The sequence below is a fragment of the Triplophysa rosa genome, linkage group LG1 (genome assembly GCF_024868665.1).
Source record: "Triplophysa rosa linkage group LG1, Trosa_1v2, whole genome shotgun sequence".
Lineage (NCBI taxonomy): Eukaryota > Metazoa > Chordata > Actinopteri > Cypriniformes > Nemacheilidae > Triplophysa > Triplophysa rosa.
The window spans coordinates 27928648-27954204 of record NC_079890.1 but is presented as its reverse complement, the minus strand read 5'-3'; the positions used below and the strand labels follow the sequence as shown (position 1 = coordinate 27954204).

The window sequence follows — 25557 nt, the reverse complement described above, 5'->3', positions numbered from 1 at the left end:
CCCTGCATCTAACGAGACCAACTTTTAAATTTTTGGACAAACCATTGGGAAGTTATAAGCAACCACTAGGTGGCACTGCGCCAAAACACAGCATGTTACCTCAAGTCGGGCTTGTGATGACACCTACCAAGTTTCGTGACGATATGTGAAAGTTTGGCGAAGATGCAACATCAAATCCATTTTGGTGAGCTCTCCGTTGAATTCGTTGACATGCTGTATGAGAACGGATTGACCAATCAAAAATCCTTTGATATCTTTTTGTCAGCACTGTCTCTAGATGCTATATACCAAATTTCAACAAAAAATCAGTCAAAAGCTCTAGGACGAGTTCGAAAAAGTACGTTTTTCGAATAATTCAAAATGGTGGGAAGATTTTCATGACGGAAAATCACATCATAGCGTTCGTTCAGGATTCAGAGGAAAAATAATTTTGTTTCTATGCTTTACGGGTCAAAAGTTACGAGTGCAAATGTATGTGAATTTTTGAGGGTTTGAGTTAGAGACTTGTCTGGATAATGTTGAGACTATCCACTATCTGTGTGCAAAATTTCATAACTTTCCTGCGTATGGTTCTATGGGCAGCCATAGACTTCCATGGCGGAAGAATAATAATAAGAAATCTAACGGATACAATAGAGGTCTCCACCCCTTCGGGGAGGTTTTAAGCTCTCCAGCATTAAACAACTTCTCTTTCTATCCATTTTCAATCACACAGGTAAATGGCACACATTTATGCATAGATATATGGAATTTGTTTGTTTTTCTAAACATGCAATGTGTTTTTGTGCTGTTATACTGTCTTACTGCTGAAACAGCTTTATCTGAATGGTGCTGTGAGAAGAAAAGGGGTGGCCACAAATCTTTCAGCGGATTTCATATCTTCTGTTGCTATGGCAAAGCATGAGCAAGAGGGGCATAAAGCCATAAGGAGCAAAGGAGAGAGAGGGAGAATGCGGAAATGTCACCATAACCTTGCTGAAACTTTTAGAGGTTAATGAATACTTCATGGAAATTATGTGATTTTCCCCATCACCGAATAACTGAATTTGTTTAAGGGTGACAAGGTTTGTATCACTTTTTCTACCTGACTTTCATTCCAAAATAAACTCCATCTTTATATCATCAATAGCAAGCTTGTATTTCTAATTTGACCTCAGATTTAAAACAAGTTGCATTGGAGATAGTATTGGCCTTTAGTATCTATAGGCATTTTCTGTATGAGCGTACCAAACACAACTAGTAAAGGGTAAATTATTAAAGGCTGTGTTGCATGAAGGCAGATTTGAGAAGAAATGTTTTGGAGAGATGGTTGGTCTGGGTGGGGGTTTGAGGCCCTGCAGGCTGAAGCTTCACCAACACGCTTTCATGTTGAGCAGCTCAACAGACAGTCATGAGGGAACATTTGCCACACATCATCAGCTCTGGTGACGCTGATGAAAGGGATGTCTGAATTAAAGCTAGAAAACAGAGAGAGAGAGAGAGAGAGAGAGAAATGTGGGGTTGAACAGAGTAATGTGAGATTCAGAACAGGCAAACATCTGAAGGGGTAAGGTAGAGGAATTACCCAAAAAATCACATTTGATGCGATTTAGATTTAGATATCATGAGCTATTTTCTTTATTTCTAAATATAATACGGTTAATTTAGTTTATGTATTGTTCCGTTTATGTATGTTAGAATATATAATGTTTTTAAGTTGGAATTACCAATAAAACCAGTGTCTTGTGGGTTTTGGTAAGTGAGCATTAACCACAATATTTAAAGTCACCCTCTGGTGAAAATCATTTATTTATGTTGTTTATATGCCTATGTGGTGTTTTTAATGTTTTACGATAAACCATGTGAAAATGAATCATTTTAAATCATTGCAATCACTCAATTTTTTCTCCATAAAGCTGCAGTTTGAAACGGCCTCTGTTTACGACATCATAACCCTGTAACCAATCACGTTAACAGATTTGAGCTGAAACGTTTTTACTTTAAAAAGCTGTGTGCAAAAATTGTAGTAAATCCTTTAGTTGTTTTTACAGTGTAGACTCTGCACTAAAACGATCACTGCTGTTTCAGCTTTGCTTCTACAACACGAGCACGCACTGCTCACACGTGGAATGAGGCATCTATGTACCTATAATCCTTGGTCTGAGCTCATACGATTGAATGGAGGCGGGGACCAATTTCCATATTCATTAATCTGAGTTACATTCAAGTCATTTTAAAGCATGAAGAAATTATTATCAAAGGAAAAACCTTTTACATATGCTGTTTTCATGCTTAAAGATTAGTTTTAAGTTATAAAATAACAAATTCAGTGGTACTTTAATACTGCAAAATCCATGGTATGTATAATGCTGAATGATTACCATTTATCATATTATGTTTTTTTTTCATTTTTTATTAAAGCACAACTATATTTAGTCTCCTTTTGTTAGTAAAATAAATTTTGTTTCATTTTTACATGCTTTTTTAATACCACTAAATTGATTTGACACTGTCTAAAATGATTTTCCTCAAATTAATCAATAAGCATTTAACTATGCATTTACCCTAATGAACATGTAGTACATTATTTATAACAGTTTTCACTAAGAATCTAGAGAAGCCGTCATTTAGATGGTGCTTCTGGCCTGTTTGTTAAGAATCATGTAAGATAAAGGGGAATTTCACCCAAAAATCAACTTTGTGTGATTTTTTACTCGCAAACATGACGTTAAACATGTTTAGAGAACTTCCGGCCAGGGAAGTTCCGTTCACGAGAGCACTTCTTCGTCTTCTTCTTGGAGGAGAGCACTTCAAAAGTTGACAGGTTTGTGCGCCGAACGCCGCATGGGGCTTGCCCCTATTGGATGACGGCGCTCTGACTCACAACGCGGAAGCGCAACTCTGTGTTTACATGCAGAAGACGAAGGCCCTGTTCCAAATGGCGCACTCCGGTCTTGTGGACCTCCTCCGAGTCCACACTTGATGACGTCAGGAAGTGCAGACCTATAGGGCACCAGGCACGAGTCCACAAGGGTACATGGGAGTGCATTTTGGGACAGACTTGAGGACATCATGCCGGAAAGAGCAAGCGGTGCTTTCTAATCACTCTCGCGGTACTTTGTTGTCATTCGCTGATCAGTCTGCGCAGCGCCGCGTGAAGTCAACCACTTGTTGTCCCATTGTTGTTATTTGAGACTGGAGCTGCTGGTTTTTATTGTTCTGTATTTCATATGTTTGTGTTTCATATGTCGATATGCCACCCGAGCATTATGCAATAGATATTTATGTTTGTAATGCATTCATTTGTCAGACATCATGAATGTATATTTATTAATTTGTTTACACTATACTTAATGTGCATAATGTGTTCTTAATATGCATATATGTTGTTATTTAATATTTCTCTATAATACAGAAGCTGTGTTGTTCAGCTTTACAGAGCCCAGAGACAACTAAATATAAATCTACAACAAAACATGGCTTATTACCTTAAGTAAGAAAATGCACTGCATTAAAAGTTTTTATTCTTGAATAGCTGGCTTAATAGAAAATAAATAAGCAATAATACGAATAAGTAACTAATTAATAAATTAATTTTGAATTTTATCAAAACATACATTTAAAAATGTATCCGTCATGTTTACGTGTCTGACATCGGCTCTCACTAAATCCTTGGTGTTTCGAGTCAGACGTGATCACCCAAACGTGTTTTTTCGTCAATTTTAACAATCATAGGTAGTTTAGATGGTTAGAGTAAGGTTAGGGTGTGGGTTAGGGTAAAGGTTTCGTAAGACTTGAAACACCAAAGATTTAGTCAAAACCAACAAGCCACGCCCACGGATCTGACTCGAAACACCAAGGATTAAGTGAGTGCCGTCTGACATCCACGACACTCCTCCCATCCGTTCTGTGATTGGGCGCTCGCAAGGATTCCTGGGTAGGGGACTTTAGTGGAATCTGCATCGAGGGCACAAAGGAGGCGCTCGAGAGCAGTCTTCTGAGCGCTAAAAAGACAAATGGGACAATATACGGACTCGTAGATTTGGCGAGAACGCGCAATTTAAGTCCACGAGACCGCAAGTCCACATGAAGTGCGTCATTTGGGACAGGGCCGAAGAAGTGCTCGCGTGAACGCGCGCCATACACTGACAAGACAGAGGAGAATATATCGATTAAAGTCGGTATTTTGGCTTGTTTTTCGCACATAAAGCATTATCGTCGCTTCAAAAAAAATCAACTGAGCCACTATGCGCGGATGGACCAATTTAACGATGTCTTTAGTACTTTTCTGGACCTTGGCAAAAACTGACACCATGGTTTCAATGAGGAGACCTGGAAAGCTCTCGGATGTCACCTAAATATCTTCATTTGTGTTCCGAAGACGCCGGAAGTTCTCTAAACATGTTTAACGTGATGTGGGTGAGTAAAAAATCACACAAAGTTGATTTTTGGATGAACTTCCACTTTAAGGCGGTATGTAGCAACAGATGAATGACTCGAGTGCGCTGTCATAGCGGCTACTGTCCTGTCATTCGACACAGACTGATTAATTTTTGGCACCACTCAATGCACAGTCCGCTCTGGGACCTTTACTACATGTCTCATCCACCATCTGTTGCCCTGGAAACAGCAAAGAGGCTTGACAGTTACTAACTAGCCAGTTAAAACAGCCAATTGGTTTAGTAAATGAAAAATCTGTGAGACCGTCTTTAATTCAACATTAGCAGAAGAGGAAACATTAATTTTTCAGTTTATTTTTTATGGCTCAGTATTTTTGCTGATTTTTGACAGTTATTCTATCATTGTATAATTCATTTTTTTCACTGTCAGCTTCAGATTTGCTTTTGTGAAGTGAAATAGCAACACAGGTTAAGGGCCTATGACACCTGTGCGCTAGCTATTTCCTAAACCCCAGTCAGCATCTCTCTCTCTCTCTCTCTCTCTCTCTCTCTCTCTCTCTCTCTCTCTCTCGATCCTCTCCGTCTCTTCTCTCTCTCTCTCGTCTCTCTCTCTCCTCTCTCTCTCTCTCTCTCTCTATCTCTTCTCGTATCCTGCTCTCTCTCCTTCATCTCTCTCCTCTCTTCTTCTTCTCCTCTCTCTCTCTCTCTCTCTCTCTCTCTCTCTCTCTCTCTCTCTCTCTCTCTCTCTCTCTCTCTCTCTCTCTCTCTCTCTCTCTCTCGCTCTCTCTCGTTCTCGCTCTCTCTCGTTCTCTCTCTCTCTCGTTCTCTCTCTCTCGCTCTCTCTCTCTCCTCCTGTATGTCTTTCTGAAGGTTGCCAGCAATGTAAATGGCCATGTCTATCCAGTTACTTTATTCAATTAAGTTTAGAAGCCACTGAAGGAATTCCCAACTGACAGATGATTCATTTTTCATACATAACTGAATATGATCACAAACACGTCTGTCATCAGAGCGTGTGTCTATATGTGATTTTATATTTGTTATCAACAGTGTATTCATGTATTGATGATGCTTTTGTAAAAGTGTGTGGGGCCCTTTTTCATGAGGACGATTATTAATTATTATTAATTATTTATATTTTTTAATTTTTGGGTGTGCTTTTCACAGTGGTCTGCTTGCAGTGACTAAATGCCATGAGAAAAATCAATATGTGTGGGCTATCGTAGCGGTGAGGGTCCTAGCAGTGGGGCAAAAGTAAACACAGACTGCTGTAACGGATGGAGGCGACAGCACTCTGTGAATACTGACACTCTATACAGATTACTGCAGTAAAAACACGCCAGGCTGGACATCCGAAACATTTCAGATTTGTGTTTTCATTTAAATTGTTTACATCAGACACACATCACAGTTGAGATCTCTTCAATATAACATATTCAATACAGGCAGTTGTCAGAATAAAGGAAGAGCAAACAGAGACTCTCCTGGTATTCCTGACAGCAATCTCCTCTAGAGTTTCAAAACTGTTCTTAACAATGTCTTGCATTGTGTTCAGTTTTGCACAGTCATGCACTCAAGAGATTTGCTATTTTAAATGCACATACTGATAGTCTCATTTATATCTATTTTTAATACTTCAGTCCATCTTCTGAGCAATGAAAGAGCAAATTAGGGTTTCTTTTAATGGTTGCATGCACATGTGCAGAAGACCAGAAGTGCAAAATGTAATGTTTCCCAGATGTCAGAAGTCTCCTTTTTGCATTACAGATTTTGTTTGTGTGGTCTTTTGAGGAAAGTAATAACCACAAACAGAAAAACATACAATGCCACTGTAGACAGACACAAGCACAGGCTGAGAGACGGCTCAATTCAAAAGCAATTACAATGTGCAAAGAACGCTCTCTTGCTCTCTCCATCTCTATTCACACATTTTCTAGTTGCCTTTGCTCTTTGGTCAATTTTTCACTCTTACTTTTCACTCATGAAAGGGCTATGGCACTTTGATATTAGACATTGTCTAACATGTATCAGCTGACTCCGCCGTGGGTGTGTTGTTTGTGTGTGTGTGTTTGTGGGTTGGATTAATGAATGGTTGCTGAGTAGAACCGGAGGCATGAGGCAGGAATGTGTTAATTATGAATGGAGCTTCTTTCATGCGTACTTCAGCCTCTCTCAGTGTTTATATGCATGTGTGCTCTTCTGAGTGTGTGCTTGTCAGCATGTCAGCACCTCAGAGCAGCCATGCTGAAAATGTTAGTCAAGTTAAATACATTCAAATTGTTCCGATGCTATCCCTTTTAGGGGAAAATGTACAGTGAGGGATCTTTAAAGGTCCACTTTGTGAAATTTAGCGACATCCAGTGGTGAAATTTAGCGACATCCAGTGGTGAGGTTACGAATTACAACCAACGGCAAAAAGCTCATTCTAAGGTAATAAAAACATAAGGCTTCGTTATGTAAGGTCTTTATACACCTCTGAAGACATAGTTATGTATGTTATATTACATTTCTGTCAATAGATCCCCCTTAATCTTACACATTGCACCTTCAAGGGGTCAATAATGAGATGTTACATTTTTGTTCTGAGCCTGTATTTAATATTATATTTTGACCTTTTAATGTTCTCAAACATCTCAGCCTACCATTATGATTTGCGTCCAGTTTATTCATTTAGAAGCCGCTTTTTTTTTTTTTTAAGATTTATTTTTGGCGTTTTTTTGCCTTTATTTGACAGAGAGAGACTCTTTTCAGAGAGGACAGGAAGCAAAGTGGATGAGAGAGGGGGTAGGGTCGGGAAAGGACCACGAGCCGGGACTCGAACTCTGGTCGCCCAGGACGCACCGGCGCCACATGTTGGAGCACGAACACCACTCGACCACCTGGCTCCTACAGAAGCCGCTTTTAAGTGAATTAGCATCATGTCTTGGCATCATGATTGGCTCAATTGCTCTTTGAGAGTGATGCAGTGTAATATTATTGGTCAAATTAGGAACGATACAGATGCAAATGCAGACTATACTCAAACATTTAGTGAGAATAGTCATGAATTTGAGTCAATATCAGTCTCACAAAGAGACATTTGGCCTAGATGGCAGAATTTTGGGGTCGGGTCACGGTGGGTGGGTGTCTTCTTGATGTTGGTCTCATCTAGATTAACCCTGAAAAACCTGGATTACTAAAGTACTGTCAACCGGCTGGATGGCATTCTGTAGTCTGATGCTGGGAGATCTAAGGTCAGCACAGAGCCAGATTTATTGCTGGAATTTAGTTTTTTTACTCCGCGAAAAAGCTGAAATTGCATAATATGTGTGGTATAGATGGGAAAATCATTGCTTTCCACTTCCAGCTTGTCATTTAGAAGCGCACTGACTGAAGGCCTTTAATGTTTATTGGACAGATGCCTTAGTATGTTTTGAGTTACTTTACCAGCCAGTGTTTACTTTTTATCTTCAAATGTTTATTTTGTCTGTTTTCATGTTGTGTTTTATGAGCTTTTTTAAGAACATTGTGTCATAGACTGAAATTCGTGGTACAGTTTAAATGGCTAGTGGGGTCCAGGTAACACTTCCAAACTTTATTTATCGCCTTCTCTGTTCAACAATTCAGTTTGATGTGTAAACACTTCGGGAAAATAGTAGGTTTCCAAGCCACCTTCTTTGGAAGAAAGCAGACTGCCTGTTATAAATACTCAGGATAGGTCAGGATTTTCCAAATGTTCACCCGCTTCTAAAAATAGCTTTATTTATACTCTGGCTACAGGTTACACTCACACATTAGGTAGTGCTTTCAACGTAACTGCTTCATGTATACAGCCTGAACTGTGTACATTTAGTAAAAGTGTCAATGTAAATATTTGAAGGACTGCTGTAGTCATTGTTGTTACTGTACATTCTACTATAATCATCTCTGTATGTTTTGATCTGACTGAACATTTGTGTGTTCTGTAGGTGCCACCAGGGATATTGGATCAGCGCTGACCCGGATGTGTATGAGACATCGCAGCATCGAGGCTAAACTACGCCATTTTACTAAGTATGAACACACCTTCTGTCGTCCACTTTCTGTGTCATTGTTCTCATTGTTCATAGCAATGAATTATGATACATTCAAATGTACACTACCGGTCAAAAGTTTGGGATCACTTGAGAAAAATGTTTCTCATTCTCTTAAAAATCTTTTAATTTGAAGGTGTATGTTTCAATGTTCGAAATCACTTGTGTGGACAAACATATAATTGTGCCAACATATTAATTTCTTTCTAGAAAGCTACATTTTTATAAAAAATGTTTTTTTAAAGGGGTCATATGGCGGAAGTACGTGTTTTTCTGTGTTTTTGGTGTGTTATAAGTTGCCCATGCATGCATGCATGTAAAATTGCACAAATGAAAGTGTGGGAACAAAAGATGCATTCTATCTAAAAGCGAATGCTCAACCAGACTTGCCTGAAACGCCTCGTGTAACAACACACCGGCGAATCTACGTAACTTCGTAACATGATTTGACTAAGACCGCCCAAATCTACACGTAGTTAAGGTGGGCGTAATTGTAAATTTCATTGTATCGTCTATCAGTACAATTGCTTTGGAACCTGATGTTCCGAATATGGTAAGAGGCGTTACATTTCCGTGAAATGCTTGCAGTATTCGACCAATCACTACGCACTGGTTAACTGGCCAATCATAGCACACCTCGCTTTTCAGAGCAATGACCTTTGTAAAAAATCAGCGCGTTTCAGAGAGGCGGGGCAAAGAAGAGATACAAACATGCACGGTATGTGGAAAATACAACGTTTTTTAAACTTTAAATGGTGTATACACATTGCGTTACATCTAAAACAAACAATAATATTCGTTTTAGCCATGCAATATGACCCCTTTAAATGGATTACTTGGACAAATGAATAAATTAATGAATAAAAAGCAGCCAATAAGAGTCCAGCATAGATGGAAAATCCTTCAATACTGTTTAAAAAGCGTCCCTGGTTGAGACATCAATAATGCTTATAAAGACGGCTTATAAAATGCCAAGAGAACTATTTGGCAAATTCTAGTCAAAGGGTGACTACTTTGAAGGTGCTAAAATAAAAGTAAAAAAGTAAATTTATTTTGAATGCTTTTAATCACATCATAATTCCCACAGTTACAATTGTACTATTCCGTGGTTTTGATGAGTTTACTATTATTCTAAAATGTGGAAAAATATATAAATAAAGAATGAGTGAGCGATCCCAAACTTGACCAGTAGTGTACATGAAACTACACAGTGTGGGTTGTATTGTGTTTATTAAATACCCAAAAGCATTTTAAACACTTAATTTTTCTTCAACACTCAACACACACTCTTTCTCTCTCTCCCTCTCTCTCGCTCTCTCTCTCTCTCAGTGCTTTGATGGAGAGCCTAATAACCCCTCTACAGGACCGCATTGAAGACTGGAAAAAAACAGCCAATCAACTGGACAAGGATCATGCCAAAGGTGACTAAGCACTGCCTTTTTCTATATTCACTTTATATCTCTCATGCCATGATAAACCACATATTTGTTTGTTCACAGAATACAAACGCTCTCGTCATGAAATAAAGAAGAAATCTTCAGACACCATTAAACTACAGAAGAAAGCCAGGAAAGGTAAACACTGAAATAAATACTTAACTAGACAATAAAAATTTGGACATGGTTCCTTACAATCAATGAAGACTACAAGGTAGTACTGTGCTACAAGCAACCACAAACAACATAAAGTATACAGTATCCACGTCTACACAGTCTGCTCGCTCAAGAAACTCAATATGACAGCATGCTTTAGATGTGCCATCTTCAAGTACACCTGTTGAATTACGTTACATCACACTAAGCAGAGAGGTTGAGCTTATGTAAAGGACATTTCTTCAAGGTCAAAGCTGGCCATTTTTTGGCTTTGAACAAGCTGTTGTTTGATCAATGCCATTATTGAATGTGCACTATTCACTGGCGTCTGGAAGAAAATGGACGGTCTCTGAAGTATTACATGTGTTTTTACAAGCCGAATCGACTGGAAAGCACTTCACCTGTGCTAGTTGTTTAGTCTACTGATCCATTTATATGAGAAAACATACTTTGTAATGTAAGTGACTCCCTCTGCTGGCTGAAAAGCCGAAGTGCATCCCTCATCTCATTTGCTAAGCAGTTTCTGTTCTCCTCCCAGCAGCCAATAATTTCTGCTCTTGAAGATAGGATGACAGTTCTGTGTGTTACTAGGAAGACTCTGCTGTTAAAGGAAAAGCTCCTGATTTATCGTGTTAAAGGGAAAGTTCATCCAAACCCTGTTAGAATTTATTGCCCTCGTGTCTTTTCAAACATGACTTTCTTTCACCTGTTTAACTCCAGAGAGGTTTAGCAAAATGTCGGGGCTTCTATACAAATGAAAGTCAATGGTGACTAGGCGCTGCCAAGCTCCAAAAATGTCAAAATAGCACAATCCTAAAAGCGTCATGAATGTAGTCTTTGACAGCTGCCATGTGACAGGTGTGTGTGACGTACAGATAACTGTGGATGTTGTGCTACATACATATATTTTGTGTTGCTGACAGTCATGCAGGTTTTGAAAGGGGAAGAATTTTCATTTTAGGATGAACTATTCCTTTAAGAGTCAGATTTCCTATTATTTGTAAGACTGTTTGAGATTTAAAAGCTACAGTATATTTAAGACTGAGCCTATTTTCATTTGGGGTTGATTTGGTTGCTGTTTTGGCTTTGACCTCGCTGAAACAATTTGGCCATGCAATGAGCTGAATTGCTTCCTAATACTAACCCTAACACAGTGCTCTCCTTCCTTTCTCTCTCCTCTCTCTCTTTCTCTCTTTCTCGCGCTCTCATCTTATCCTTCTTTTGGAAAATCTCTTTCTCTCTCTTTCATCTCTTCTCCCTCTCTAGAGCTACAGGGTGAGTATGTTTTTCCACGAAAAGCTGTTGCACTCCGTTGTTTTTCTGCATGGCCTTTTAACCTGGCCTCAACTCAACAAAGTCACTCAAAACTGTTCTTCACAATAAGATTTAACCTCCACATGACATTCTGAGCGAGTGATATAGAATGACAGCCCCGTCTCGCTTTTTGCATGATTTTGCTGATTCTATCCCAGCATGCATGCTGCCTGTGTACCTGGAAGCATTTCTAGTGCAGATGACTTTGCTTCCTCAGCAGGAGTTATGGCCATTTCTAACAATCTAGTCTGCATGAGTTAACCTTTTACCTTCTTCTGGGACATTTCATGTGTGTCATTACGAGTAGAAAACCGAGTACTGAGTTTAAAGGCATCTGTCGTTGTGTGTTGTGTAGGTGCTAGTCGGAGTAGTTTATCATGTCCTGTGTTTTTTGTATCCATTACGTTTGTTGTTGGGAGAGAACGATGTTCATATTCTAATGTTCATATTTTTCTCCCTTTTCCTTTTTTGCTCACATCTTTGTTAATACTCCTATTTCATTTAAATCTTTCTGGCCATTTTTTAATTCTGTCCATTCTTTACCTCGTTTCATACCCGCTCCTGTCTCCCTCTCTTCTGTTGTGTTCTCTGTCGCCCCCCTTCAGGCCGTGGAGACCTTCAGCCTCAGCTGGACAGTGCCATGCAGGATGTGAATGACATGTACCTGTTGATGGAGGAGACAGAGAAGCAGGCAGTGCGGCGCGCCCTGGTGGAAGAGAGAGGACGTTTCTGTACCTTCATCAGCTTCCTGCAGCCCGTCGTGGTATAGCTCACCTCTCTTTATGTTGCACTTTTTACTATAATTTCACATACTGAGCTTTAAAGGTGTCTTCGATAAGCATTACACAGGGAAATATAGGAAAAATAAGTTAAAGATACAGATAGATATACTGTAGATCGATAGATCCTTTATTAATCCCTGTGACGAGGTTTTAGTTAAAGGGATTGTTCACCCAAAAATGAAAATTCTGTCATCATTTACTTACCCTCTTGTCGTTTCGAAACTGTATGACTTTCTTTCTTCTGCAGAACACACAAGAAGATATTTTGAAGAATGTTGATAACCGTACAGAGGTGGCACCCATTGACTTCTATTATATGGACACAAAACCAATGCAAGTGAATGGCTGTCATCCCTGTTCGGTCAACAACATTTTTCAAAATATCCGTTTTTGTGTTCTGCAGAGAAAGAAAGTCATACAGGTTTGAAATGACAAGAGGGTGAGTAAATGATGACAGAATTTTCATTTTTGGGTGAACTCTCACTTTAAGCAAATATTCAGACAGGTGTACGCTCTTAGAATATGTAATAACTTAATAGACACCTATTGTTTGATTAACATTAGCAATTGATGACATCAAGAATGTGATGTAATACAACCTTTGAACTTGTGGGCCTTGTGTTTTGTTAGAATGGAGAGATTGCCATGCTGGGAGAGATCACTCATCTCCAGGCTATTATTGATGACCTCACTGTTTTAACCTCTGATCCCCATAAACTACCCCCAGCCAGCGAGCAGGTACACACACACACACACACTGGATGTTACTTAGACATAATTTTTCTACTGCATAAACTGTATATTGTATCCCCATCCCCTAAACCGTATCCTCACACAAAACTTTCTGCATTTTTACATTTTCAAATAAACATAATTTAGTTTGATTTAAAACTGTTTTTGGGGACCCAAAATGTCCAAACAAGATCAAAAATTGCTGGTAATATTATCTTTATTTGAGACTAAAACTAACATTGTCTCTATTTTAGGTAATAAAAGATCTTAAGGGGTCTGATTATTCCTGGTCCTACCAGACTCCCCCCTCCTCCCCCAGCAGCTCCGGCTCCAGGAAAAGCAGCATGTGCAGGTGAGAGAGAGAGAGCTGTTAGTGTATGTTGACACAGTAAATTTGTATTTGTGATTACAGTAATTACTTTATTTCTGCTGGATTGTTTGTGTTGTGTAATGTGTGTTTGGCTTTTATTTAATTTGATAAATTGATACAATATTTTACTGTAATAACAAACGTTGCTGTTTGTTGCACAGCAGAAGCACTGTGTTGTGAAATAGTAATGTTAACTGCAAAACATAACTTGTGCGTGGCAGTCTACCAATAATTTTTTTGTGAAGGAACATTTTGAATGTGAGTGTTTGTGAGAGAGAGAGAGAGAGAGAGAGAGAGAGAGAGAGCTACTGCCGCTGCTGCTGCTCCACACAATCTCACTGTATGTTAACATCACATCTGTAAACCCCTTTATTACATCAGAAACCACAATACAGTCTCACAGCACATACTTTGGTCACTAAAATGTTTTGTATTGCTTTAAACAAACACAGTTTAACACTTATTGATTTGTGTTATTCAGCCATTGATTTCCTGTGATTAAGTCAATAGTGTAACAGCAGCAATGACACTAAACGTGTTTGTTTAATACGTTGTTGAATTTTTACTCCATTATCAATTCATTTTCAATCAAGTGGCTGAAAAAGGAATTATAGGCTCGCTGTAACTTCAGCTCTGTGCTCTCCTAAATGAATATTCCATGTTAAATACAACTAAAACTCCAACAGCAGCATCTGTCTAATATTCATGTGTTGTTTTTAACCTGGAATAGTCTTTTAAATGATGTCACAATTACGCTTTGATAGTCACTCACTTTTACATAACCAGTCCCATTACACCATTAGCTCCAGGGCCAATTAAAGCTTTGTTTTATGCAGTACCTGTTTGTGTGAACCGCCTTGTATGGAATCAGAGGGGTTAGTATATGTGTGTTGGCTCCACACGGCCGACACATTTAAACACAACCTTTGCTTTCCATACAAGGCCCCCTGTGTCACACCTGTCAAACTTTGTCTTACATGTGTTTTCCCTTTGCCCCCCCTCGCTCTAACTTTCATTCTCACCCATTTTACCATTACATCACTCTTTCCCAAATATCTCCTTATTTATTTTATATACCATTTTGTCAAAATTCCCTCATACATCTCCCATTCCTGTTTCATCCTCTGATCTTTCTTTTTCATTTCTGTATTTGTTAATCATCTTGTACACCTCATCCTGTAATCCTCATTGTGATTTTGTGAATGTGATTCATGCACCTCCTCTTACTTCATCTCCCTGACATGTTCACTACTACATCTTGTACCCTGGTCCTCTGCCCTGTCACACCCTCCCTCACCTCTGCAGCAGTGTAAACAGTGCCCACAGTAGCGCCTCTCGGTCCTCTGGGGGCTCTCAGACTCACTCACCCGGTTCGTCCTGTCGCTACCGCAGCCTGGCCCAGCCGCTGACTACCGCCGCGCACCGCCTCAGCAGCGTCTCCTCCCACGACTCCGGCTTCATCTCGCAGGATGCCAATGCTTATTCCAAACCCCCGTCACCCATGCCCTCTGATATAACCAGCCAGGTATTTCATAATGAGGCTTTGTTTCAGAAATGTTTCAGAGTGATGTGTTCAGTTTCAATGTTGATTTGAAGTTTTTTTTTTCCAGCGTAGTTGCTTTATGGAAATCACAGAAAGTGACCTAAAACTAGCAGAGTTATTATAGTTTTGTTATATATTATATGTTTTATTTTTTTATGTTCTAGTTTTAGTTGTTTTTATTCATTTTTAGTTCATAATTGTAGCGCCTCAACTTAAACTAAAACTTCAACAAAATTGTGTTGCAACATTTTTAAGTTTAATAAATGAAGATTTATGCCTATATTTTATTTTATTTCAATTAACAGAAATGTTTACGTCTTAGGTTTAGTAAACTATAGCACCTTGAAAACAAGCCATAACTGTAAATATGAATTTAACAACCCCAAAGGTATCTGTTCAATGACAGCAAATCTACTCTCCATGTACTTTTCCATTATAAATAAACGGCAGATATAAAGGCTCTGCTTTGCATTAATATGAGCTCTTCAGATTTCTCCCTTTTAAAAATGAGGTGATACAATCTGATCTTGAAGTAGCCATGGGTTTATCATACTGTAATTCTCATCTCTAGAAAAGCAACAAGATTCCATGTGTGTATCTGTATTACAGTGCCCTCTTGTGGGCAAGACTTAACATTGCACACCATTTTATGTGGCTTATTACATTCTCTGAAAAAAAATGTATCAAAAATACGTGTGAAATGTGCTTGTGTAGCATTGTATGTGGAACATATGCTTATATCACAGAAGAGCTTTCTAAGCACGTTCCATGTGCAAGAGAAATCCACTTGTCTGTGAGTCAAACTGCTACTTTCTCTCCTCACTGAAGGAAAAGCCGTTTAGTTTGACTGTGATTCTGCTACCTACTGTATGTATGTTACATGCCTAAGAAATATCACAAACACTTTAAAGGGCGAGTTCAGCCATAAATGAAAGTTCTGTTATCGTTTGCCTCTTGTCATTTTAAACCTGAATGACTTTCACCCATTCACTTCTATTGTATGGACATAAAACCAATGCAAGTGAATGGGGGCCAGTGCACAACATTTTTCAAAATATCTTCTTTTGTGTTCTGCAGAATAAAGAAAGTCATACAGGTTTGAAATGACAAGAGGGTGAGTAAATGATGACAGAATTTTTGGGTGAACTGTCACTTTAAGCATAAGCTTGTTGAGAGAAATAATGCCAAACACACCAGACAGTGTTCATAATTTCTTTTGAGGTAGTGCATATAACTCCTCAACTTTTAAATCAAATTCATTAAATAATAGAAAAAAATAGCCATATAAAAATATACTGTAATATACAATAATATTTACTTTATTATATACACTACAGATTACAACAATTAACTAATTATAATAGCAATTTCATGCTTTAGTATGCTATAATAAAGCATAATATTAGTAATGTAAGTATACTTTAATATTTACTATAATATAAATTGATAATCCGTAATAAATACTGTAGTATATTTGAATATTTACTGTAGTAAGGTTTGAAAACACTATAGTATCTTACTACAGGTTATAATAGTAAATACTATAGCGTAGTACATTATTTTTATTGTGGGAGTCTAAATCTCTACCACAGCTCTGAACATTTTAGAACTATAGCCATGTAGTAGCCATACACTTGTCACTTTTGGAGGTTTACTTGGCAACACAAAATTTGGCAGGTCAAATAACTTGAAATTAGTGTTTACCAAAAAATTATCCAATTCATTTTTTTTAACCTCAGACATTTACATTTATTTAAGATAAACATGATTTTTCCACACATTTTTAGCCAAAAAACAATTATCACCTTTTTTCATAAATGTGATTTATCAAATGTTAACCATATAGGTTGTTTATGTTGCTTGTAAATGGGTTAAAGTAAATGTGTATGTATTTTTACATACTGTATTTGTTTATGTCTGCATTGATTTTAAAACTTGAGTAACAATAACACAATCCAAGGTTTAATGTAAAATATGGATGATTTCTGAAGCATCCATTTATTACAAACAAAGAATTATTTTCCTTTCTGACATTTGTCTGGGACTGTGTCTCTTACAGAAATCGTCGAGTTCAGCATCTTCAGAGGCGTCTGAGACCTGTCAATCAGTTAGTGAGTGTAGCTCACCTACTACAGTAAGTATACACTATGACATGAATGTTCTGTAACTGTATGTGGTATCATGTATTGTTTGTATATGAGACCCCTGTGGTTTCTGCTGATGATGGCAGTCTGGGTTCTTCACTCCCCTGCTGGTTTCAGCAGTTTCTCATCACATCTGATCTTCCCCTGCCACTCTCAGCATGTGTCTGCCAAGCGGTGGCCGCACACAAAGCCTCCCCTACCCGTGTGTAAGGGGAGGGATGCTCTCACTACTCTGACGGTCTCGATCTTATCTCTATCGTTCCGCAGTTTGGCTTGTCCTTCGCTACCTTCCGCCCTGCTCTCTCTCACACTGGCTCCATCAGGCCTTTCTCTGTCATACTTCCTGCGTCCCCACCCTATAACCGCTCCCCTGGATCCAACATACCCTCTCCCACATCTTGCTGGAAGGTTTGTCTCCATTGGCACTTTTTCATTGCAGTTTTTTTTTGGTTTGCTTTTTGAGTGCATGCTTGGATGTTGAATATGCGCCTCCCTGTTGAAAAGACCAGCAGTGCTGGTCACCTGGATATTTTGTGTTTTCTGTTCCACATTGTCTGGTGCCAAACCAGCACTGACCATCATAAACCGGCTTGGACCAGCAAGTTTATCTTTTCAGCAGGGCTCCTGAATTACGCTTATTGACAAAGTTCTGTTTTGGTTTCATCCTGCTTAACCATTCATTAAGCCATTTTGCTTTTTAACACACTGCATTAATGTTTGCTGTTCTATCTTGGTTTCAAATCTCTGGCCGTGAGATTTGTTAAACCGAGCAGGCCACGGAAGGTACACGTGAGTTCAGTGACACAAACACAACGAATTGGGAGTTTTCTAAAGCACATAAGACTCAATCCAACCGGGTTTAAAGGACACTCAAACTGCTGGATAGTGGGCTGGTGATCTCTCTTGCCCTTGAGACCCATACATTGCAAATTTTTACCCTGAACTAACCACACCTACTTCTTCAGGATTGGTCCAAGGTAGGTTCCAATGAGCAGCCATTGGCCAGCACAATTCAGAGGAGGAAAGAAGCTGATAGGCTGAGGGAAGCAGAAACCTCTCCTCAGTCTCAGGGGTATTCTGGGATGCATTCAGAAGACCCCCAGAGACCAAGAATGACCCCGGCTACTATAGCTGCCAAGGTAAGCTTCAGCAAATTTGAAAAATGCATCAAAAGCATAATACCTAACATTTTTCATTGTGTGAAAGCAAAATGTAGTTTAAAGTACCTGTTGAAAATGACAAGTAAATAAAAAAAGGGTATACATCTAAACATATGCAATAACTTTCAAAAGCTTTGGGTCATATACTCTTTGTTTATGAACATTTTCCCCACTTAATATTAACAATATTAAAACAAAACTTAGTTACACACATGTAACATTGGGAATTATGTGTGCAAAGAAACTGTTAAATAATGCAAACCGTTTTTAAATTAATTGTATAAAATTAAATAACTACTCAACAGTTAATTCTTTGTGGAGGTCTACCGGAACTTAAGTTTGGGCCACATGACGTCTGTTAATGTTGTTGCTACTGAATTTAATATTGATATGCTTTTATTTTCCATTTCCTTTATTATTCAGTCCACACATAATTTATTTCAAAAACGTTACAAAAATAATTTCAAACATTTCCAGATTTTTAAGATTAATAAAATTAACATTTCAGTCATGTGAAAATATATACTGTATATATAAACATAAGTTTTTGAAAGCTGTAGTTGATCATTTTATCCCTTAAAGCTCAATTTTGATCATCAAGATGACATTTTTAAACCCTTTTTTTGTGAAAATAGCTTGAATGTAACTTTGTAGCTTTAATTACACGGATTTATGAATATGCAATCTATCACAACAACTCCTAGACCCACTCGCTCACTGTGTGATGTGATCTGCGTCTTTGGTAAACTGCAGTTTTGTGGCAAAAATACTCAGTATTTCAGCAATTGTTTAGACTGATGAATTTGCACAGTTTGTCCTAAAGCATATTAAAACATAACATAGACATGTATACGACAACAAACAAATAGTTTCACCACGGGGGCTCTTCAAAACAAACACACATATGTGTCGTTTTTTATTAAAGGGACAGTTCACCTAAAAATGAAAATTCTGTCCTTATATACTCACCCTCGTGTTGTTTCAAACCTGTATACATTTCTTTGTCCAGTTAAACACAAAGAAAAATATTTGGAAGATTTCCATTCACTACCGTAGTAGAAAAAATTACTGTTTTGAACAGAAAATGAGATATTTTGAAGAGTTAAGGAAAGCGCAAAGTTCTGGGGCAACTTTGACTACCATTTTAATTTGACCTGCTATGGTAGTCAATGACATCCTGGAACTGAAAATTACTAACATTCTTCCAAATATCTTCCTTTGTGTTCATCAGAACAAAGAAATGTATACAGGTTTGGAACAACTAGAGAGTGAGTAATTCATGACAGAATTTTCATTTTTGGGTGAACTATACCTTTAAGAGTTGGTTTTATAACTGATGTTTGTATGTTATTGGTCAGCATGGGGAGGAAGTCTCTCCAGCTGCTAGTGATCTGGCCATGGTGTTGACACGAGGACTCAGCATGGAGCAGCAGAATAACAGCCGAGATTCCCTTCAGTATTCCAGTGGATACAGCACACAGACCACCACACCATCCTGTTCAGAAGATACTATCCCCTCACAGGGTAACACACACTCATAAACACCCACATTTACTCTCATGTATACTCCCACGTTTACTCTCTAACTCACAGCCGTTATTATGTGCATATAATGTTAAAAGTCAAGTGGTTGGGGAGTTCAGAAGAGACCTGACTTTAATGATTTTATGCGTGGCTGTGTTTTTTATCAGGCTCTGATTATGATGCCTATTCAGTCAATGGAGACACGGAGGCCGATGGCCAGGCTGAATTCGATAAATCCTCCACAATTCCCCGCCACAGTAATATCGCCCAGAACTACCGGCGCATGATACAGACTAAACGCCCCGCCAGCACGGCAGGCCTGCCCAGCGGAGTCGGTGCTCTGGGTGGACCACCTGGGGGAGGCGGTGGGGGTGGTTTGCACGGCACTGCCACCATTCGACGAACGCCATCTACCAAGCCCGGAGTAAGACGCACCCTCTCCAACGCTGGCCCTATACCTATACGCCCACCCATTGTGCCAGTTAAGACCCCCACTGTGCCTGACTCGCCCGGCGGATGCACAGGCCCACCCGCCCGTGTGGGTAGCGAAGAATGTGTCTTTTATGTGCCGGACGACAGCTCCGCGGGGGCTCTGGAGTACGTGAAGGCCTCTCCGAAGCGCTTGAGCTTGCCCAACACGGCCTGGGGAGCGGGGGGCGTGGGCGGTTTAGAGATGAGCGTGTACGGCCAAGCGGGCGAAGAGGATCATCTTCTGGCCGCCAACCGTCACAGTTTGGTGGAGAAGATTGGGGAGCTGGTGGCCAGCGCTCATGCCTTAGGCGAGGGCCAGTTTCCTTTCCCCTCGGTTCCGAATAAGCCCCCGCCAGGCCCCGAGTCCCAGCCTGACCCGGAAGAGGGTGAGGACATGCTGGTGTCTATCCGTCGAGGCGTCCGACTGCGCAAAACCGTCTCCAACGATCGCTCCGCGCCCCGGATTTTGTGATGGCTCCTAGAGAAACTAGACCGAAGAAGACTTCGAGTTGACTCCTTAGAAAATGAGCTTGAAGAGGATAAAAAAAACAATAAATGTTTAAAGTCATTAGAGCAAATACGTGATGAAATAATGAATAACAATAATGAAAAAAGTTAATGATATGTAACAGCAGGCCAAGGCCAATATAACTCGTAGCGTGTCCGAACGCATGTTTGTCTTTTTAACACGCCCATCACCACGGGATAGTTGAACTGTAGTGAGACAATGAACTACTGAAAGAATCCGGGACCAGGATGTTGGAGGATTTTCTGGTCCTCTATGGTCCCCCTAAAATAACAGCCACCCCAAACTATGGACCCCAGGAATCAGTGCCGGAGAAGCTCATCTTTATTTCAGGGGCGTTTCTCGAATCCTGCCCTCCACAACACCTTGTTTAGCCCCGTCCTCACCTCCAGCGAATATGACATCACATTTTAAAAGTGTTTATGGTGTTTGGTCTGATAGTCGAGCTGGAGGTGAGCTGGGTTCTGCTGCAGGTCAGCTTGTGGTTGGCGTAGAGGGACGGGATTTATATTTTGTTTATACACTTCTGTTGGCTGCTTGCTTTATTTACCAGACGAGCAGTTAATCCACCTAACTCTTAGTAGTATGTTTGTGTCAGGTATATGGATTTGTGGAGTTAAGGTGAGAAACCGCCGTGATAATATGGAGCAATAATGTTTTTTTCCCTTTTTTTCAATGATGGGGGAAGGTTCAGCTTTTAATAAAGCTATATGGTTTCAGGTGTCTTCAGAAGCTTTTGAAGACGGTTACTTCTTGTTTAATAAGTCTAAGTGTGGCTTATTTAAGTAAATAAGGATGAGAAATGAGCACTTTTAAGGTGAAGCTTTGACCACTAGTTGTCACTGTGGCCACACTGTGTGTGGTGAATGCTGTGAGAGGACGCGGTCGCATGCCCTGCGACACACAGAGATGATGCGTATGATGATGATGTCAGAGAGAGAGAGACATGACGTGAGGCAGAGATGGGAAGAATAGGCAGAATGATTTGGAAAGTAAGTTGATAGATATGTTTAATTTCCGATTTGAGTTTGTAATATATATTTTTTCAGGAACTTGTTGAAAGAGCTTAGATGAAGGCACACACCTGGCTGCCATTTTTGGGGACTTAACGGATCTGCGGAAGGGAAGAAGGGACGAAAAAACGAGAGAATGAACTCGAGGAGGAAAACTCATCCAGTTATTTATGATAAAAGCATTCCACTGCCTGTCATAGATGACATAGGAATAAAAACCTACCAATCGGAAAGTCGCTGGTTACTCTGGGCATCTTTATTTACCACAGTACTGTAACCGGAACGGTGATTCCCTGTTATCGCCTGACGGGAGGAACACAATGCTCTGATGATACTGGATGGTGATATAGGAGGTCAAAACATAGTTTTAGTCCTGTAGTGTCTGTTTGTGAGTGACTTTCTGTTCTCCCAAGACTCCCTGTCAACCCTGCAGTCATAAATAGTGTTGTTGCTTGAGAAAACGTCAGCCGCTTACTACTTTCTTCCCGACTTTCGGTTCGCTTTTATTTATTTTGCGTAAATGGAGCACTCTGTTGTAGGAATGCCTGTAGCATAAAATAAGAACAAAGTACATCTGCTTTGCCACAGTGAGTACGGATGTACGTGAATGTTCTAACTTCTGCTGAAAATAGTGCTGTTCTGGAACTCTGGGACCATAATCGAGCGAGATGAAACGAAAGAACGGGGTTAACACGTTTTAAAGGGACAGTTCACCCCAAAAAATTCTGTCATATACTCACCCTCGAGTTGTTCCAAATCTGTATAAATGTCTTTGTTCTGATATGAACACAGAGAAAGATATTTGGAAGAATGCTTGTAACCAGACAGTTCTTGGACTCCATTGACTACCATAGTAGGAAAAATGACAATGGTATTCAAAAGTGCCCCAGAACCAGTGGCGTAACTTTGTTTTGAAAAGTGGTGGGGACAAAGACGACACAAACAATACTTAAAAAAATTGTTTCTGTTAGAACTCGTCGGGAATATTCATGGACGTCACAAGCGCGAAACATGTAGGTGACTCTTCTAGAAAACAGTATAAAAACTGCGCCGCTTTATCGACGGCTTCAGTGGCGTAACGTTAGTGCGAAAGACGCATGACAAGTCATATTGACACTGCAATGAAGCAGGTTCGAATCCGCTGATCTCACTATTCTAAATTTTCACATCACATATCAGATCTGCTTCCATTTGTTTTTAAACTATATCATGTTTTCATCGATATATAATTTAAAGCATTTTGTGCTTTATTATACAATATGTAAGGATGGCTGTTGGGTCAGTGTATCATCTGAGGTCCGTGTATCATCTGATCATTTGATTATTCCATTCAATATAACAGACGGAAAAAGAAAAAAACAGTCGATATTTCGTTTTTCCGTATGCACAAAAAATAAAAAAACGATGTTTTTCTTCTTATTTCAGATTTAAAAGGGAAATCCAATAAATAAATAAACCAAAACGAAATAACGACCCTAATTATATGTTTTTTCATTTTTGGGTGATTTCCCAGGGTCTTCTGCGCGCGCGCGCTTTGTGCATGCGCAATGTACAGCGGCTTACCGGGATCAAGTGCATGCGAACTTGCGAAGCTCGAAATGGAAATGAATGCATTTGCATATGCTTTGTTTGTACTTTTCACTCCCACTAAAAGAGTCACACTGAGAGAGGAGGACATGACGGTGAAAAATATTTCAAATATATATATTGAACAATGCCTAACGTTCACATACAATACTTTCCAGAGCTTACAGTCGAAGTTTGTTAGCATTATTGCTTTTAATATGTGAAATTTAAGTAAACGATTAAGTAGCCACAGCTGGCTTGCAGCAGCAAAGGTGTAAATCCATAAATTACTTTTGTAATTTAGAAGTTATGTGATGCGAACAGCCCCNGCTAAAACTACTGTCCTGCTATAGAGTAATTCATAAAAGATGTTCAGTTTGTGTTGAAACTGTGTGGTTTTTGTGTAGGCTAGTCATTTGCACTATTACATTACTTCAGTTTTAGCTAAATTAACCAAGTAAACTGCCAAATGATTGTAGTCATGTGCCTATGTCTATGTAGGCAATAATTTCCATTATGCAGATTTTTTTGCATTAGGCTACTGTTTTTAGGTAACATGCCAGAGCCTGTACCACACGGAGGGACCATAATAATGTTGCAGTGTTCCCCAGAGAGCATGGCCTCTTTTCCGACATCTCGTCATATGTCATATTATTAATAAACATTTGATGAATATGAAACATGTACAGCTCGAGTGAAGCCATTGTAAATGATAACTGATCGATCGCGAGATTCGTGAAGAGCTCAGGCGCGCTGCCGCTCTCACACAGTGCGCCTGCGCGCGCAGAAATCCGTGCAAAATCACCCAAAAATGAGAAAAACAGTAATTAGGGTCGTTATTTCGTATTGGTTTATTTATTTATTGTATTTCCCGTTTCAAGCTGAAATAAGAAGAAAAACATTGTTTTTTTATTTTTGTGCATACAGAAAAACGGAAAAATGAAATATCGACTGTTTTTTTTCTTTTTCCGTTTGTTATATTGAATGGAATAATCAAATGATCAGATGATACACGGACCCTGTTGCCGTACGTAATTAAACGTATTAATTCTTGATGAAACAAAAACTACTGAAACGAATGTGTGAAGCAGGTAACGCTTGCTTTACGCTCTACGCCACCGGAGCAGTTAAGCTTCGTGCGCCTTTCTTACATTTTGTCTATTCCAATCTGAAACTGATGGGCGGAGTTAGTATACATAGCCTCTGCTTACAAAGCGGGCTACTTGCACGGTAAATAGACGCTCCGTATTTTTTATTTCTTACAATAAGTGGTGGGGACAAAACTGACTTTGGCAAAAAGTGGTGGGGACATGACCCACCCATCCACCCGCAAATTACGCCTATGCCCAGAACTGTTTGCTTTGCTACATTCTTCAAAATAGCTTCTTTTGTGTTCAACAGATCAAAGAAATTTATACAGATTTACAACAACTCGAGGGTGTGTAAATAAAGACAGATTTTTCATTTTTGGGTGAACTGTTCCTTTAAGGCCAACAATGAAAGAGCAGTACATAATTCTGTATATATCCATACACTTGCACATACAACGTAAGATGGTGAACGCTCTCTACACAGCAAAATCGCCAGTGTTAAAAATGTCAAATTAACACTCACAGTGTATATACGTATAATCCAGACTCTTTAAGTGTTCATTTGACCCTTTTTAACACTGGCGATTTTGCTGTGTATGTCTCTAAGTTTCAAGTTAGACAAAAAAGCATCATCTATAAGTTACATATCCAGAGCATGCATGCAGAACTTCATTTTGATGGTTTTCATGGCAGAGTTAGTGCAAGTGAAAGAGACTTGACTGGGAAAGAATGAGAAAGTAGAATGAGGTGAGAAAGATGAGGCCGTAATTGGTGAGAGAAACAGAAAGGCAGCGATGTGGAGAGGAGGTGAAGAGGAAATAAGAGAGAAGAGTCCGATTGCAGGTAGTTGGCTCACTGTTGTCTCTTTATTGTAACGTCAGTCTCAGCGGGTTTCTGCCCCCGAGGTCATGAAGCAAGATGACAGTTAAAAGCCCTCGGAGGAAACTGGGGCATGGAAAAAAATCATCTGTCACTTCTCGGCTGTCAGCGTCTCGATACCCACCCACACGCAGCAGCGTCGACTCTTTTGGTTCTCAGGTGATTATTCGGGCGTTTGTGCAGTCATGTTTAACATTACTCATGTCGCGCTCATTTGTCTCCTGCTGTACGTCATGATGTGCTATACGTCGGTGTCCGTTCATATGTTAGACCTCACAGTTTAGCTGTGAAAATGAAATCATTGGCCTGTTTTCTAAAGCTCAGGATTCACAAATAGTGAAAGGTGTGGTTTAGAAATTTGTGCTTTGGTGGTGTGTATGTATTTTTGAGGGCAATAATTTGACATTTGTTTAATCTAA

The 25557-nt window shown here is 39.4% G+C and overlaps 1 protein-coding gene across 4 annotated transcripts in view; it reads left to right on the top strand.

Annotated features, from left to right (window-relative positions):
• mtss1lb (MTSS I-BAR domain containing 2b) overlaps positions 1 to 22980 on the top strand; it is a 58805-nt gene extending 35825 nt beyond the window's left edge. Inside the window, exons 4-15 of one of the 4 annotated variants that reach the window (XM_057335285.1) lie at positions 8327 to 8411; positions 9761 to 9852; positions 9931 to 10005; positions 11290 to 11298; positions 11943 to 12100; positions 12750 to 12857; positions 13106 to 13203; positions 14614 to 14746; positions 16824 to 16898; positions 17874 to 18047; positions 19427 to 19592; positions 19760 to 22980. In XM_057335285.1, the coding sequence (XP_057191268.1) occupies positions 8327 to 8411; positions 9761 to 9852; positions 9931 to 10005; positions 11290 to 11298; positions 11943 to 12100; positions 12750 to 12857; positions 13106 to 13203; positions 14614 to 14746; positions 16824 to 16898; positions 17874 to 18047; positions 19427 to 19592; positions 19760 to 20535 (1949 nt within the window). In that variant the 3' untranslated portion in view covers positions 20536 to 22980. Of the gene's footprint in view, positions 1 to 8326; positions 8412 to 9760; positions 9853 to 9930; positions 10006 to 11289; positions 11299 to 11942; positions 12101 to 12749; positions 12858 to 13105; positions 13204 to 14526; positions 14747 to 16823; positions 16899 to 17873; positions 18048 to 19426; positions 19593 to 19759 lie in introns of all 4 variants that reach the window. The other 3 variants (XM_057335264.1, XM_057335292.1, XM_057335276.1) reach the window with 3 other exon arrangements.
• Positions 22981 to 25557: the final 2577 nt, after the last annotated feature.